The sequence below is a fragment of the Triturus cristatus genome, chromosome 3_2 (genome assembly GCF_964204655.1).
Source record: "Triturus cristatus chromosome 3_2, aTriCri1.1, whole genome shotgun sequence".
In the NCBI taxonomy this organism is placed as follows: Eukaryota; Metazoa; Chordata; class Amphibia; order Caudata; family Salamandridae; genus Triturus; species Triturus cristatus.
In genome coordinates this window covers 509,632,009-509,649,529 of record NC_140584.1, presented here as the reverse complement: position 1 = coordinate 509,649,529, position 17,521 = coordinate 509,632,009, and the positions used below count along the sequence as shown (strand labels likewise).

Here is a 17,521-nt window from a genome sequence, read left to right as displayed (position 1 = left end):
CTGAAGTGACCCCCTCCTACCACAAAAGAGAGCATCAGTATTATCTACTTTAGCCTTTCTTAAGCTTCTGGGGATCTACAGGACTCTGTGCACACTATACCTCACTTTGGCATAGTATATACAGAGCCAGATTCCTACAATGAGGCCCAGCAGCCTCAGAGTCAGTCTCACCAAAATCCAGACTAGAGGCTTAACATCGTTATAGTCTGAATAGCCTAGACTCGCCACTCAGGAGGATAAGCCAGAAACTGCACTGTGCCCAAAACAGCTCAGATGAGAGAAAGTGTCTGAGAGGGAGTCAGGTGTGAATTCGGCATGTTGATAGAGAACCCTAGCGAATGTATGAGGTCCGCTGTAGTCTGGAGGTGGGAGAAGACAACCTACGGCGATCCCACCTTCACCAGCCAGACGTCAAGATAGGGAAAGACTGGCACTCCCGATCTCTGTAGATGAACTGCAACACAGTCATCACCTCGGTTAACACCCAAGGGACACTGGTACCACCAAAATGCAGCACAGTGAACTGAAAATGCTCGTGGCCTACTATAAACTGCAGATAGCACTTAAGGGCAGGCAGGATGGGTATGTGAAAATAGGCGTCCGGCAAGTCCAACGCTACCATCCAGTCTCCAGGGCAGAGAAGACCTGAGCAAACATAAGCATTCTGAATTTCTTCTTCTTGAGGAAGAGATTGAGGGTTTGGAAATCGAGGATAGGATGAAGGCCCTTGTCTTTTTTTGAGAACCGGAAACTATCAGTATTAACCACTATAGCACACTTCTGGCACCGGAATCCTCTCCATGGCCCCCTTGGCCAGGGGACCCGTGACCTCCTCACAGAAAATGACAGATGATCCTACGTCAACCGATCATGAGATGGTGGCACGCGGGAAAAAGTAGTCACGAAGGGGAGGAAGTAGCCCCTTCAGGCTATCTATGGACCCATCAGTCCAATGTTAGGGACAGCCAGTGGTGGCGGTGACTGCTAATCCTGCCACCAACTGGACGCCCATGATCTAAAAGGGAAAGATTAGGAAGGCTTGGAGGCTGCAGCTGCCAGGGGGTGGGTGGCAGGGGGTGGTGGCTGGGCCAGACTGCTGGCTACCGGACCTATGAGGCCAGTAGTAACCGCACCTTCATTCATGCAGAGGCTGGGAAACTTCCACGGCTCGATGGCTGGGATAAGGATGGCGCGGTAGAAAGATCCTTTCGTACTCACAAAACGGAGCAAAAAGCAGACTGGGGATGTGGGACAGCAGAGATGCCCAGAACTTGGCCATGGCCTGCGAGTCCTTAAGCGCTCCAGCGGTGAGTCTGCCTTGCTTCCGAAGAGACGGGTACCATCGAAGGACATGTTCATGTGGGAAGCCTGGACATCCCCTGAAAAGCAAGATGCTCTCAGCCAGGTGTGATGTCTGAGGATCACCGTCGTTGAAACCGGTCTGCCCCTACGAGTCCGTCATGTCCAAGCCACAGCGTATACTGAACTTCACTGCGTCTCTCCTGTCTGTAACTGCTCAAGAGAGAATTGCCCGGGCCTCCTCCAGGACCTGTGGCAGCACTTGTACAACCTTTTCCCTCCCACAGAGTGTGAATAATGGCCAATAAGCATGCAGTGTTCACTGACCGCAAATGAAAGGCTGGTGTAAGAAAACATTTTCTTGCCCCAACTGTCCAGCCTCTTGGACTCCCTGTCTGGGGGAGAGGCAGGGAATGCACCATGGGAGGTAGAGGTTTGTCTACCAAGCTCTCTGGGGTGAGGTGGGTAGTGAGGAAGTTTGGGTGTGCCCGGGGCAAGGCGGTAACAGAAGGTGATCATCCTGTTCACAGGAACCCCTGTGTTGGGTTTGGACCACGTTCGCAAAGGTTCTGAAGAAGAAGCTACCGGCTGGAGCACCTCTGCTAGGATGTTAGTCTTGACAGCCAATAAGGGTAGCTGGAGGTCAAGGACTTCAGCCACCCTACGCACCACCACTGCCATAGCCACAGTGGGGGGAGAAAGCATTCCAGTATCTGGAAAGGTATCCAGTCCGCTGGCTTCACCCAATTCCTCACACCAGTCCATATCCTGTTTATAAGGCTGATCTTCTAAAGGGTCCAGTGAACCATTCCATTCTTATCCCAATCATAGCCCTCCAGAATAAGGCTCAGAAAATGACCAAGGACCTGTTGTTCCTGTTGGTGCCGTAATCGTAATCTGTCAACGCAGCTCTGCCTCCGTGTCGTCAGGAATCAGAGTAGGGCTGGCGCTGCCGATGGTCGCCAGAAGCATCGGCATCAGGGAAGGTCGCAGTGGTACGACTGGCGCTGGTCCAGATCCATTGGCGTCGGAGCTGCTGGCGCAGACCTTGATGATCCCTTTTAACCCTGTGGGACCTGAAGTCATGCTGGAGGGGTCAGACCGCTCAAAAATGAGGCGCATGTCTTCACAGAACTCCTCAATTTGAGTGGGGGTTGCTCCAGCTCCTGGAAAACGCAGGGATGTGTAGTTGGTCCAGGCACAGGTTCAGGAGAACTAGGCTGTGAATGCCGATGTTACTCCGCCGCGTCAGCCAACAGACAGGGAGAAGGCGAAGCAAGCTTCAACTTCTTGTGTTTTTTATACCTCTTACCTGAGTGCCCCGAAGATCTTCAGAGGGACAAAGAGGACTTGGGACTCTTGGAGGAGTGCCAGGACCTTCCTCTAGCCCGTGACTATGATCTCCGAGGGGTCAGGTATGGCACTGACTGCCGGGCCGCGAGCAGCTTCAGAGACCTCTCCCTCAAAGTAGTCGGTGCCATGGCCAGGCACTCCAGAAACCACAGGAAGACCAAGTGGGATTCCGATACGGATGTGGCGTCATGACAGGCGCTGCATGGCTTCCTAGAGGACATCATACACATCAAAAAAGGGGTAGACACAAGGTCGAATAATCCTGTCAAAAAGTGACAGAGAGCAGCTCTCTTGATGAATCAGTACCGATGACATTGTCGCAAGGTGGCACCTATATAGATTCAGTCTGACACCTGGGGAATTCAAAGGTAAGGAATCTACGGATAGAATAAATTAGATTTAGTGACCCCCTGAGGTGACATGATGAACTACCCTTCCACATAACACCAACTGCATATAATTCTGACTTTACTCTAGGATTGACAAAAAGATGATTGATCAGCGGAAGAGGTACTGTGCAGTAATACTTATAGACCTCTATGATGAGGACACAGTCCATCGCTGAAACATGTTACACAGCGTTTCACATGAATCCAACAGACTACTTTAGATTGACTCAGGTACTTCGTTGGGCTACGAAATCTGACTTACAATTCAGTGGTTCTAAAGAGCTCGCATAGACAGCAGACATTTGTAAAAGAGGTAGGCTGGCAATGGATACCTTACAGCTGCCCTGCTTACCTTATCTGCTCTGCACCTTAGCTCTACTTAGACTACATGACCACAGGCATATGAGACAAAATAGGATCCTGGTCTGGAAACCACCCATCCCAGATGACAAATCAGCAATTGCATGGGTAGCCAGCAGCCAAATCTGCTTCCAATTCTAGGAACATGTGTCTAAGATCATGATGTACTGGTACGGTTTTCCTGCTAGGGTGGGCACCATGCACAGTGGACCAGACCTTTGTTTTGAGGGTTATGGGCAGGAAGACACGCTAGAACACATGTGGTGGGTTTGTCCAGTATTGATGAAATTATAACGGAGATGGTGGGATTGGATGTCCCGTTGGGTCAACTACTTTATCTAATGATCTACAAAGGGCAAAAGTGACAATACCCTCTTTTAAACCCACAGGGAAACTGATCACCCATTTATGCATCTCAGCACATCTCACCATAGGTTAAAAGTGGTAAACCCAGGAAGTAATCCCCGAAATTCTGGGGTGGACCAAAATATGAAACCTATATGTTGACTGTTAAACAATTTTTATTGGTTTTTATCAACTGTTGGGGAGAGGATGAGGCTTAACAGCCAGTGCAGTCGACCTCAAATCTGGGGATCAGAGTTCCAGTCTTGGCAACAACGCTCAACATCCTGTGATTCTGGGCAAATCACTTAATCTCCCTGTGCCTACCAAAAATGAATGTCCTTGTGTAACGCAAGTGGAGCTCATGTAAAGCGCTCTGATACCCGATACCTTCTGGTCAAGTTTGCGCTATATAAAACGCAAACAAAAAAACTGTAGACAATAGCAATTGTTGCAGGACATGGCATTAACAAATTAGCACAGGTAGATGAGAGCAATTGTAGCAAGATGAGAATGATAAATTAACTGTAGACAATGCTATTTGTAGCAGGATGAGACAATGATAAATGATCAACTGTAGACAGTGCTATTTGTAGAAGGATGAAACTAACAAATTAGAGGAGTGAATTGCCCTGGCTCACACTGAAGGATGAGGGGGGACCCAATGAATAATAAGGTTAGGTTACAAAACTTGGAAAAAGGAACTAGGGGGTGCACAAGCTAAAATAGTGTACTGCAGAACAGAATTTGGGGGGGTCCATGGAGCGGTAGTGAACTGAGATGTATTATGATGGAGAGAGAGAGGGTGACCGGATGTCTAAAAATTTAACATGGTGAGGGGGGATTCTCTTCAGTCAGTTCCTTATGCTGTATAAGCATAGTATCCTAGGCAGCAGCAGCAATAGGGCTCCGGCGTATACGACTGAACTCCTCCCAATGAAATGCAGAGATTTTTGCTTCTCCCCATCTAATTAGTGCCTTATGCCATAGGGCGCGAGCTAAGAGAGGAGGGGTGAGGGTGATGGACCTTCCAGTGCATAGTTAGTAGACGCTTGGCTAACAGTAGGGCCACACTGGTGAACTGCACCCGAACCCTATGGTTTTTTTCGTCTTTGGAAAATACCTAAGGCAGTAGCCCCCCATGAATTCAATGTGGTGGGTTCTGTGATTATGCTCAATGAAGCATGTATTGCATGCCAAAAGCTTGCTATTCTAGGGCATGACTAGAGCCTGTGCCGGAAGTCAGCAACCTGGGTGAAACATCTATGACAAGTGAAATTGGCTCCTGGGAACATATGGTTTAGACAAGAGGGTGTAAGATAAGACCTGTGAAGGATCATATATTGGATATTTTTAAAACAAGCATTCCTTGAAACCGTGTTAGGGGATTCCAGGGCACTAGACCACTCAGTGTCGCGTAGAGGTCTTGTTAAGTCCTCCTCCCAGAGGCAGCGGAGGTAAACCACAGTAATGTCAGCATGTTCCCTAATGGCTTTGCATAGCCATGTAATGGGACGTCCACCACCCTCCATGAGGTATAGAGTATGCAACACCACATGGGTAGGCGGTTCTTCATCCAGTGCTCCCCATAATAATTAGAGTGCCACCAGTAATTGCCCATATGTTGCCAACTATCTGAAATCTATATGTTGAGGAATATCGGACTGCCCTGGTTAGGTATACACCGAAAAAGTCAAATATGTAACCCTATTATAGCATATTTAAGCCAAGAGCCACAAAGTTGTCAGGTCAGGAGTTTTCAATCTATCTCAGTTTTCAGATCTGGCTTATTTGGGGTGAAGGCATTGTGCAATGGAAACTCCCTTGAAGTATGTGGCCCTCTCTTCAATGTCAACATTAGAGTCCTCTCCACATATCTTACTTTGCAGGAGTGTCATGTATGAGGGAGACAGGATTCTCTTTTTTAATGTGTGTTGATGGATCCTTACAAATTGCAGATCAACAAAATCGCACAAAGTTTCTACAAAAACAATCCTCAAATGTTTTAGAATGTGGCTATAGAACACAATTTCACATCACTTTCACCAGTTCTTTCTTTTATAAGCAAGGCAGAAGGAGTATGTGTAATTCCTGGCGATACCTTGTAAGCTATTTCTACTGCTTCTTTCATGGTCTTGTCTTTGTGAACTTCCAGCCTATTCTCCATCATTATTTGTTTCACCGGATGCAGACAGAACAGTTTTATCTGAAAAGTAAAAGTGAATTAACATACAAATGTAACAAATAAATGAGCAGGATTATTTAAATAAAAATGGCACCACAAGATTCTCCACTACATAGATAACATTAAACATCACAATTTGAGTATTCTAAAGAGTAAGACATCTTCATTTAAAAAGATTTCACTTTAGGTTAGCACTTAGGATATATAGTCACAAGTGTGATGGCAGGAGATAAGAATGTTTATTCTTGAGACAATGACGAGTACCCATCCTGAAATCCATCTGTTAGCTTTTCGCCCAGCCTTTAACAGAATACCCTAATAGGCTTCCCAGGTGGTGTAATCTGAAAATAAATTAGAAAAGGGTTGCTATTGTTTTTAAAATGTGTTACCCATCTTCTTTAACTTTCCACTTCAATCTTCCTGCCCATAAATTACCAGTCATATAAGGGCAAAAGAGGAAAATTAAAAGTTACACAGAACGTTATTATCTCACGGCTCATAGAAGTTAGTCCTCATGCTAGACACCTTAAAGCTTTTAAGCAGAAGAGCTGTATTACAAGAATCTTCCAGTCCCAGGCTTCACAGTGCGGTAAGAGAGTGACGTTAAAGTCAAACAGTATTAACTCTGATAATAAAATAGTTCCCACCACGAGTTATGAGAAAAACACAATAGCAGCAAATACATGCCAAATCAACAATCCACAAAAAAGTCATATTTTATTTCATCAATATAACTAACTGTACCTGATGTTCTGAGGGAACACAGACTAAAACAACTTTACTCAACTAAAGGCTTGAAAAGGAGACCAATAAATAACACGTTTAAGTAAATGTTCAAACAGTGCATTTTGGAGCACAATTTCTAAATAAGCGGCCTAAAATACCTTTGATATTGACAAAGGTCACAAAGAGGAGCTACTAAAAAATTGACTAGTTGGGAAGTGCGAGAATTTAAACTTTTGCCTTAGCGTATCTGTAACTGCTGTAGCTATCTTTCTGTTCATGCTAACCATGCCTACAAATTCTGCCAAACACGCAAACATTTTTATTTCCATGCCTTATGTTTTATACAATACATTTCTGATTAGCTTGCTCAGTGACGAAAGTATACATTTCTGTTGAAACAAAGGAAAGAGCCACTGGTTAAAGGGTCTGCCACCCATTTGATGTACCACAAGCATGGAAAAAGCATGTATTGGTGAACAAGTTACTTACCTTTAGTAACGATACATCTGTAAGCAACATAGATTAGTTATGGATTCCTCACCTTAGAATTACCCCCAGGAATCAGACTGGATCCGCAGAATTTTTCTTCAGCAGTACTCCTGCGTGTCGGTCGACTCCGCGTTTGTCACTGGCGTCATGGTCGCCAGAATTACGTTGCGGTATCTACTTGGACGTCGTCCCTGCACGCTGACGTCAGTTCTTTACACGACATTCAACACCAGAAGCGCAGAGCCATGCAAGACACTGACCACTGGTGCACAAAACTAGGGCCCTGAAAGAAAGTCATAAGTAACTTGTTCATCTGACAGAGACAATTAGTTATGGCTTCCTCACCTTAGAATAGATACCCCAGCAATACCAACCCCAGAGGTGGGTCTGCGAACTAAGTTAACACCAGAAAGTCTTGGAGAAATGAACGGCTAAAGAAGCCCTCTCTCCGGACTTGGCTGTAGTGTTTGGTAAACGTGTGCAAATCAGCCCACGTAGCTACCTGGCAGATGTCATGAAGGGGGACTCAACGTCCCAAAGCAGTAGTGGCTGCCGTCACCCTGGTGGAATGGGCACGCAACGCCACTGGAGGTTTATTTGCGCTAAGGAATAGCAGATTTTGATGCGAATAACGACCCATCGAGAGATGGTCCGCTTTTGCACAGCCCGACCTTTCTAGGCACCCACATAGCCAACAAAGAGCTGGTCATCCACCCTGCATTGCTTTGTGCGATCCAAATAGAATCAAAGCGCACGTTTTGGATCCAGACGGTGGAGCCTCTCCCCTTATTTAGAAGGGTGTGAAGGCAGGAAGAAGGTGGGCAAAGTGATGGTCTGTCCTATGTGGAAAGAGGTAACCACGTTGGGAAGGAAAGGAGGCCTAGTGCGAAGGACAACTTTGTCCAGATGAACAGCCAGGAAAGGAGGTTTTGAAGAAGGAGCCTGAAGCTTGCTCACCCTGCGAGCAGAGGTGATGGCGACCAGAAAGGCTGTTTTCAGTGTCAGGAAGGAGTCTGACAGAACAGTTATGTAGTGGCTCGAAAGGAGCGCACACAAGATAGGTCAGAACCAGGTTCAAGCCCCGCTTAGGCATTACGACAGGAGGATACAAGTGAGTAATGCCCTTAAGGAAGCGATTTACCATAGGGGACTTGAAAAGAGAAGGCTGGTCTAGAATCCGAAGACAGCCTGAAATGGCCAAAAGATAGCCTTTTAGAGTGCCCAGGCAGAGCCCTACTGGGACAAAGAAATAATTTAGAGGAGAACCTCTGAAAGGGGAGCAGGAAGGGGATCCGCAGCCTTTGCTGCGCATCATGCCACAAACTTGTTCCATCCACAGGCATATACCGTTTTGGTGGAGGGACCCCTGGCTGCCAAGTTAACATTACAGACTTCGACAGGAAGGTCGAAAGCTGTCAACTGTCGCCGCTCAATCTCCACGCAAGGAGGTAGAGGCTGGACAGGTTCGGGTGGAGAACCGCCCCCTGCTGCTGCGACAGAAGATCCTCCTGAAGGGGCAGCCTGAGCGGAGGATCGATGGCCATGTGCAAGAGCTCGGGATACCAGACTCTTCGTGCCTAGTCCAGAGCCACAAGAATGACTTGGGCCTGGTCACGCTCAATCTTCTTCAGCACTCTGGGTAAAAGTGGTATAGGTGTTAAGGCGTATAGAAGACCGCAACTCCACTCACGACGAAAAGCATCACCGAGCGAGTGCTGCCTTGGAAATTCCAACACGCAGAACTGCTGACATTGCGTGTTCTCTTCAGTGGCGAATAGATCTAACTAAGGATCTCCCCACCGCTGAAAGAGACCTTGCACCACCTCCGAATTAAGACGCCATTCGTGATCCATCATGCACCGATGGCTGAGTTCATCCGCCCGGGCGTTCAGAGAACCTGCCAGGTGTTGAACCACCAGAGACATGCCCTGATGTTCCAGCCACTTCCAGAGACAGAGTCTATGACCCCACCCCACCTTGTTTGTTGCAGTACCACATGACGGTGGTGTTGTCCGTGAACACCTGCACTATTCTCCCTTTGACAGAAGGAAGGAATGCCTTCAATGCAAGACGGATCGCTCGAAGCTCCAGAAGGTTGATGTGGAGCCCAGACTCCGCCGGAGACCAGAGGCCTCGGATATCCGCCTCTCCCATGTGGCCGCATCTGTCACCACTGTGAACTCTGGTTGGGGAAGGGAGAGGGATCTGCTGTTGACCCAATCCTGGTTCGTTAGCCACTACTACAATTGGTGTGCAGTGCCCTCCGAGATCTGGACGCAATCGGTAAGACTCCCCTGATGCTGTGCCCATTGGAACTTCAGAGCCCGCATTTGCCACCTGGCATAGTCCAGAAGCAGAATGCAAGAGGCTATGAGGCCCAATAGCCTCAGGGTCATTCTGACCGAAACCCAGGATAAGAGGCTGAAGGATCGAAATATTAGCCCAAATATCCCGGACTCACTGCTCGGGAGGATAAGCCCGAAACTGCGCTGTGTCCGGAACCGCTCTGATGAAAAGGAGCTTCTGAGAGGGAATCAGGTGTGACTTAGGCACGTTGATGGTGAACCTCAGCGAATACAGGATGTCGGGTGTAGTCTGGAGGTGGGAGACGATAGCCTGGGGCGAGCCTGCTTTCAACAGCCAGTCATCGAGATAGGGGAAGACTGGAACCCCTGATCTGTGCAGATGAGCTGAGATCACTGCAATTACTTTCGTGAACACCAGAGCGCGCTGGTAAGGCCAAAAGGGAGCATGGTAAACTGAAAGTGCTCGTGGCCTACCGTGAACCATAGGTAACGCCAATGGGCCAGCAGGACGGGGATGTGAAAATAAGCGTCCTGTAAGTCCAACGCTACCATCCAGTCCCAAGGGTCAAGAGCAGACAGGAACTAAGCCAGCGTCAACATTTTGAACTTCCCCTTCCAGGGGAAGCGGTTGAGGTTCCTGAGATCCAAGATAGGACGCACGCCCTTGTCCTTCTTGGGCACCAGAAAGTAGTGGGAATAACAACCACAATCTACTTCTGGGGAGGAACTCACTTGATGACTCCCTTGGCCAAGTGAGCCGTAACTTCCTGTTGGAGAAGGGCCAAGTGATCCTTCGACATGCGATGGAATTGAGGTGGCATGGATGAAGGGGTAGTCTCGAAGAGGAGGGAGTATCCCCTTCAGACTATCTGCAAAACCCACCTGTCCGACGTGATGGTGAGCCAGTGGGGAAGGTGATGGCGAATCCTGCCATCCACTTACGAAAGGTGGCCCTGAAAGGTCGAACGAGTAGGGCTTGGAGGCTGCTGCAGAGGGGGCGTTGGTGGACTGGCCCACCCGCTGGCCCCCAGACCTACGACGGTGGAAACCACGTCCCAGGCCACGCAGTGGTTGGACAGCTTGCGCAGGCCTGTGGCTCTGGGCGAAACGTGGCGGGGTACCTCTTTATGTAGCCACAAAAGGGGCAAAAAGCTGACTGCGCCAGGCGGGAGGTGGATGCGAGGCCCAAGGATCTGGCCGTAGCCCTGGAGTCCTTAAAGCGCTTGAGCGCGTGGTCTGCCTTGTCTCCAAACAAGCGACGGCCAGCAAAGGGCATGTCCAAAAGTGTAGTTTGGACATTACCGGAAAAGACAGTGGACCTGAACCAGGTATTGCATCTCAGGGCTACTGACATTGAAATTGTCTTGCCAAGTGAGTCGGCGGTGTCCAGCCCACATCTTCTGGAGAACTTCGCTGCATCTCTCCCTTCGGCAACTGCACGAGAGAGCATGGCTCGGGCCTCCTTCGGACACTGTGGCAGCACCTGCGCGACCGTGTCCCACACCAAGAGGGAGTAACGGCCCAATAGACATGGGTTCTTCACCGACCGCAGTCCTGACCTGAAGGAAGAAAACATCTTCTTCACAAGGTGGTCCAGCTTCTTGGATCAGGTGGTGCGGTTCGTGAATGCTCCCTTGGAAGTCCAGGCTTGGACCACCAAGCTCTCAGGGGTGGGGTGTTGGGAGAGGAAAATGGGATCGCCCAGGGCCAGGCAGTGGCATTGGGCAATCATACTATTCACAGGAGCCCCCGTGTTGGGCTTGGTCCAAGTGCCCAAAAAGATGTCTGTGAGGGCCTCATTGAACGACAGCAGGGACTTCAAGGAGGCAGTTGCCGGTTGAAGCACCTCAGTCAGGAGTCCTGACCGCCACCGTAGGAAGCTCAAGGTTTAAGGCCACAGCCACCCTACGCAACACCACTGTGTATGATGCACCCTCCTCCGTAACCATGGTAGGGGGAAATAGGGGAAGATAGCATGCCAAGGTCTGGGGAGGTGTCCAGACCAATGGCCTCATCCAACTCCTTGCCCCAGTCCCGCTTTTCTAACTGGTCTGCTAGGGGGTCCACAGGCCCCTCCCAGCCGGTCTGGCTCCATGCCCACATCGAGGTGGAGGTTGGGGCCCTACATCAGCTAGGGACACAACTGGCGTCGGAGGAAGCGGAGGTGTCGCCACTGGATTTGGTGCCGGAGATGTCACGAGGTCGAGTGGCACCGATCTGGATCCAGGCCTGGATCGATGGGGGCCATGACGCGCCAGAGCTGAAGCCACCCGCATCGAAGGCCTGAAGCCCCCAGCTGACTCCGCAGGGCCCCTAAGGCACGCCGGCGGAGTCGGGTCGCCCCGGCTCCCGGAAAAGGAGGAAAGCTTAGAACTCCTATCAAAGTGAGAGGGTTATCCTGTCTTTTTTGTTTCTTAAAAGCAGTGGTAGTGCACAGTGGGAGCCTGGAATCTCTTAGATTTTTTTTTAAAAAGATCCTCACCCACAGGTACCACCTGTGGCATGCTTCATCATTGGATCCTCACCCACCGCACCTGTATCAGATTATTAGACTATTACCTTGCAAGTCCTATGTTGCTACAGATAAGCTTATGACCTGTGTTCTTTACCTCTCTGGGATATGTTTAATGATGGCTCTTGTTGTAATGTTCTTTGTTCAGTTGCAAATAATCAATAGAGGAAGTCTTAAAAAAAAAAAGAAAGAAAGATAAAGAAACGGAGATTCCATTGTGAGGTTTTGCATAGGCGACAAACAGTTGTTTCGTTTGGCGGTTGGATATCGACTGGTCAGTGTTATACATGAATACCTTTATGACATCTGGTGTAGTAATACACTTTCTGCTACTGAATTTGCCTGTGGGAAAAATGTGCTATTCTATTGTCTGGTGTATATGAAAAAGGGGAAACCACCTTTGGGTTTGTCATACAACCATTCTAAGAATGTGCACCTGGATAAAATATCCCTTCTCTGTTAAAGCCTGCAACCCACTAACTCTTCTCAGTGAGATAATGCCCACAGGAAGCCTAACTACAAAGATAAACATTGCATGCCACAAAGAGCACAGCGAAATGTAAACACGGACAAGTGTTCTCCATTTTGTTTTCAAGCTGCTCCTGCGGCAAAAGGAAGATGACTAGAAGTGCATGCTAATTCTGCCTTTTGACTATGTAACAAGTAGCACATGATGTCCGGAACTGATGCTTCAAATTGTTCTATGTGTTTTCTAACAGGCATGTGTGGTGAATTTACGTGACTCATGCAGGAATCAAATACACTCCTCTAGAGGTTTAAGACAATCACATTCTAAGACTTTAGGTGCAATATTTAGACCAGCTCCTAATACAAGCATTTCCAATGCAATAGGTCCCACATTTACACAAGTTTGAGTTATTGGCATTGTAAATGACAATGCCTTTTATTTATGTTTTGGTTTTTAAAACATAAATAAAAGGCATTATCATTTACAATGCCAAAAGCTTAAACTCGTGTAAATGCTAGATGTATTGTAGTGCTAATAAAATAGTACATGTACCGTGTAACAACCAAGTAAAGCAGCCAGGAGCCATGGGAGGTTCCAAATGAAGACATGGCTGTACTAAGGAGGGACTAACAAGCCTATTTAGGAATCAGAAGACAGCATTTACAAAGATACAAGCCAATGAAAAATGTGGGTGGGTCTTCTCTCCGACACTGAACTACAACAGATCAGCCCCAGAGCAGCACTTGCGCACTGGCTCAGGCTCGACCTAAAAAGGCTGGGTTTGGAGAGGTTAGAGATGTGACTTTTTTGCACTGACGATAAACTGTAATGTGTGCAACCAAGGCACTGTGTTGAATGTCTGCGAGCTGCTGTTCTTAATCATCCAGTCGTCCAAGTACAGAAATATGTGAATGGCACTGTGGCACAGGTGTATCACCGCCGCCATTGTAAAACACTTAGTCGATACTCTTGGGGCAGTTGTTTATCCTCAATGGGAGAGCTTTGAACTGATATTGTTGTCCACTTAACACAAAATGCAGGTATCGGTGATGTGTTGGATGGATGGGGATATGAAAATAGGTATCCTTGAGGTCTCAGGTTTCTTTGTGCAGGGCAGCGGAATGATGACGTGCTGGGTGGTTTTTTTTAGAGTACCCCAAAAAGATGTTCTGGTTCAATGGCACACAGTTTGGGATAGGCCCCAGAGTTTTGTCATTTTTGGAGATGAGGAAGTACAGGGTGCAGAATTCTTGGCTCTGCTGGTGAGGGGGTACTGGTTCAATGGCAGCCTTAGTAAAAAGCACCTACTTGTACATCTCTCTGCATAAGTCTTAGGTGTGCTGGACTCACTGTGTCACAAGGTGATATGTCTGATGATGTGGAACTCTAGGCAGTACCCTTGCCACACACTGGCAAGACCAACTTGTCCAAGGTCATTTACTCCCACTGAGGAAGCAATAGCCTAATTATTACCCCAACAGCAGTACTGAGTTCAGAAGGAATGTGGGTAAGGCACTATTCGGAGAGAGAGAGAGGCACGCCTGTTGGAGCCACCACTACCCTGGTCTCTTCCTTTTCTATGGTAGCCACCTCTTTGGTATACTCTAGAAGCCTGGACTTCCTGAAAAAATATTGATGAAATCTCTACCTCTAGAAAGGGTTGCAGCATTGGCCCTCCAACTTTGCCTACTGCATGTGTTTGTGTAGAGCACCCGAGGCCTCAGCAGTGTCCATATACTTCTTAATCTATCATCCACTTGAGGGCCAAAGAGATGTTCTAGATTTAATAGAAGTTAATGTGGAGCTGTTGTACCGCTAGCTCAAATCCAGACACCCTAAGGCCTGCATGACGGCACAGCATTTACCTCCCTCAAGGCAGTGTCAGCGGAATGCTGGGTGCATCATATGTTCCCTTTGGAGATCATTTCCTCCAGTGACTAAGTTCTGGTCCCCTTTTGCGATATGCTGTTGACAGGTGCTTGATCAACAGGTCCATCTGTTCACAGCATTAACTATCGTGCAAGAGAACAGGCTGACTAATTCTCCATTTTCCACTGGGTGACTCCTGCCACAGCCACTCGCTTACCTGCTGTGTCAATCCTTTTGGTGCCCCCATGCACAACCAAGGAGTCTGGAGGGACATGTCCCTTGACGTACACAAGGTCATCTGAAGAAGGCTTATACTGCTTTTTGATCTTCGGGGTGATGCCTTGTACCTAGAATGGCTCCTGGAAAATTTTAGTACTGCACTCAGTCATACTTTTAAGCATTGTAAGGTATTTAAAAAGAAAGAACACTTTGTCTTGGAGAACGTCAGAAACCAGAGAGAAATAAGTAGTCCTCTTCCTACTTAACAACATGAGGTTTTATTTTGTGGTAGTCTGCCACCCTTTTGACAATGGCACTGCACACTGTGTGGTTAACCAAGAGTTGGGAGGTGGGAGGTGAGATGAGGGTAGGCCTTAACAGCATAGGGCTCTAGGTCAACATTGTCCAGTTTATCAACATGATAATCCTCCCAAGAATGCGATCACGGCTGATAAAGGTGCTAGGTTTGGGTTTTGCATATAATAGGGACTCCAGTGATCTTTATCTGTGTGGATTGAGTCTGGCTGCTGGGATGAAGAAGGTGGTGGTGTTTGTGACCAAAGTTGGAGAATGAGAGGAGGAAATTGTAATGGTGGAATAGTAACCTTATCCCTGCACTTTTTAGGTTATCAGGATCCGAGAAAACTGCAGTTCCTCTGATATTTGCTCCTCAAAAGTGAACTTCCATTCTCTCTGGTGTTGGCTGTGGTGTGTGAGTGTCCCCCTGAGGGGCTGGAGGAACAAAACTCTTCACTGTGGAATATGAATATTTTATGCTGCTGGTAAGTCAATGGTGGAGGGGAATAGATGGGGTGGAGGCAAGGAATTCACATGACTCAATCTCAGCATCAAATCTTTCTTTCGAAGCAAGGGGGAAGGACGTTGGTTTCAGAGTCCAATTTGGAGCCAGTTTTGATACTGAGGGTGGTTTGTCGGAGACAGGACCGAGACAAGATTGGTCGGTGGCAAGACTTCGTTAAAAGGTTTCTGAGTGCAGAGGGATTCTCCCAGGGTCGAGGTGTCTTGGAGCCAAGAACTGAACTACTAAAGTTTAGTACCTCTGGGTGATGGGCGCTGTGCTGTGCTGCAACGGAACTCTCTCCTTTTCTACCTCTGATGATCCATTGGACAGGACTCCATGGCTTTGCTCTCCCTGAGCCAGGGGGATATATGAAAGGTTTCCAATCATGTATGTCAGATGGATCTCAATACTACATTTTATGATGGGCCAAGCAATGTTCTAGGCCATATCAGACTGTCTTTTTATTTGTAATCGCCTTGCAGGCTGAGCAGGTCAAGTTTTTGCACTCTGAAGATAGGCAGAGTTTACAGACCTGTCGCTGGGTCAGGATCTTTGATAACTGGCACCAAAAGGATTGCGAGAAATTGTTGATGGTCCTCGAGCTCGAGCTGAAATGTCCAAAGCCATGGACAGAAAAAAACAACCTGAGTGGTATTCTTTGTCCTAGTGCATAGTGGGCTAAGGAAAGATTCGCAAGATCTCTCAAGAGAGAAGCAAAACAACATCCTCTGCGCACAACACTAGAGTGGCAGTAGTAGACAGGCATGTGTACCTACAGCAACACATTCAACAAACATTACGTTCTTGTGAATGACGAGCACAATGGCATAGTAGTGCTGATGCCTCCCTTACGTGAGCAGTATCGGATGTCAGTCTTTGCTGAATGTTTTCTATCTGGTCTACATTACTCTATTTTTCATTCTTTTTTCCTTTAAAATGGTTTGTGAAAGATGTTTCTGGTCACTGATTCTTTAACTAGAAACTTTTTAAAATAACATTGGCTCCCTTCTTCTTTATAAAATAATGACATTCTGCCAATCTAACTTGCAGATGAGCTAATAACATTTGATTTACTTTTAAAATTCTCTTTTCAAAGGACATTACTACATACGTATGTTCCTTTTTTTTAAGGTGCTCCTGGATCTCACTCATGGGTAAGGCTATTCAAACTCACATTTAAATATAAGAAAATAAGTTACTTACCTGTAACTGTAGTTCTCCAGTATTGGAATAGTTCATAGATGCACATGCTTGAATCATTCCCAGTCGTCGAGATGAGACCTACGGTATACTGTAATAGCAATGCAAAATTAAACAGAGCAGAAAGACCCTTTAGTTTTATAACATACCATAGTCATTGTTGAAAAGAGAGACCAAACATAGGTTTCAACCAATCAGGTTACCCTGTCCTCTAAAACACTCCTGAGAGAAGCTACAGTCCCTCAGATTTTCAAAGCACGAGTGTAGGAGATACAACCAGATGAAAAGAGGGAAAGGTGAATTTCTCAGAGGAGGAGGGTGGGTTGCATGTGAATCCATGAAATATTCTAATAGTGACGAAAGAGTAGAAGGAAAAAATGTGCATAGCCAGAAAAAAGGGTGGAGGGGTGAAGGAGAAATCTCACCGTTGCTGGAAAACATGTCGCAGTACCGCTTGACCCACTGCTGTTTTGTTGTGAACTGCAGAATCCAAGCAGTAATGCCTGGTAAAGATCATGCATTCTTTCAAGTAGCTACACAGCAGATGTCCTGGATTGGCTTACCAGCAAACAGTGCAGTTGAGGCTGAAACAGTTCTTGTAGAGTGAGTGTGTACAGATGTCTGAAACAGCTTGTCTGCTGCTTGATGGCAACAGCAAACGCTGCAACGAGCAATACTCTCTTTGGAAACAGGACAACCCTTTTGAGGATCCCTGTAGGCCAAAGAGTTGATTAGACTTGCAGAAGTGTCTAGTCCTTTGCAAATAGGACTTCAAGCATCTGTTGACAACCAACGAATGGAGGGCTCTCTCTGCTGGAGTGGAAGGATCTGGGAAGAATGTCTTGAGGATGAGAGGCTCATGTAAATGAAAGTCTGAAGGGACTTAAGGAATGAACTTAATGTTCATCCGGAGGACCACTATCATGCAGGAAAGGCTCCTGAATAGTTACAGTTTGAATTTTGCTCACTCGCCTAGCAAATGTCAATACTACAAATAGAGC

General features: G+C 47.2%; 1 protein-coding gene across 4 annotated transcripts in view; it reads right to left on the bottom strand.

Annotated features, from left to right (window-relative positions):
- The window catches only part of USP47 (ubiquitin specific peptidase 47), a 1,403,064-nt gene that overhangs the window by 625,429 nt on the left and 760,114 nt on the right, over positions 1-17,521 (bottom strand). For all 4 annotated transcript variants that reach the window (XM_085648190.1, XM_085648191.1, XM_085648188.1 and 1 more), the window contains one exon: positions 5,845-5,949. In XM_085648190.1, coding sequence (XP_085504316.1) covers positions 5,845-5,949 — 105 coding nt within the window. The remainder of the gene's footprint in view (positions 1-5,844; positions 5,950-17,521) is intronic.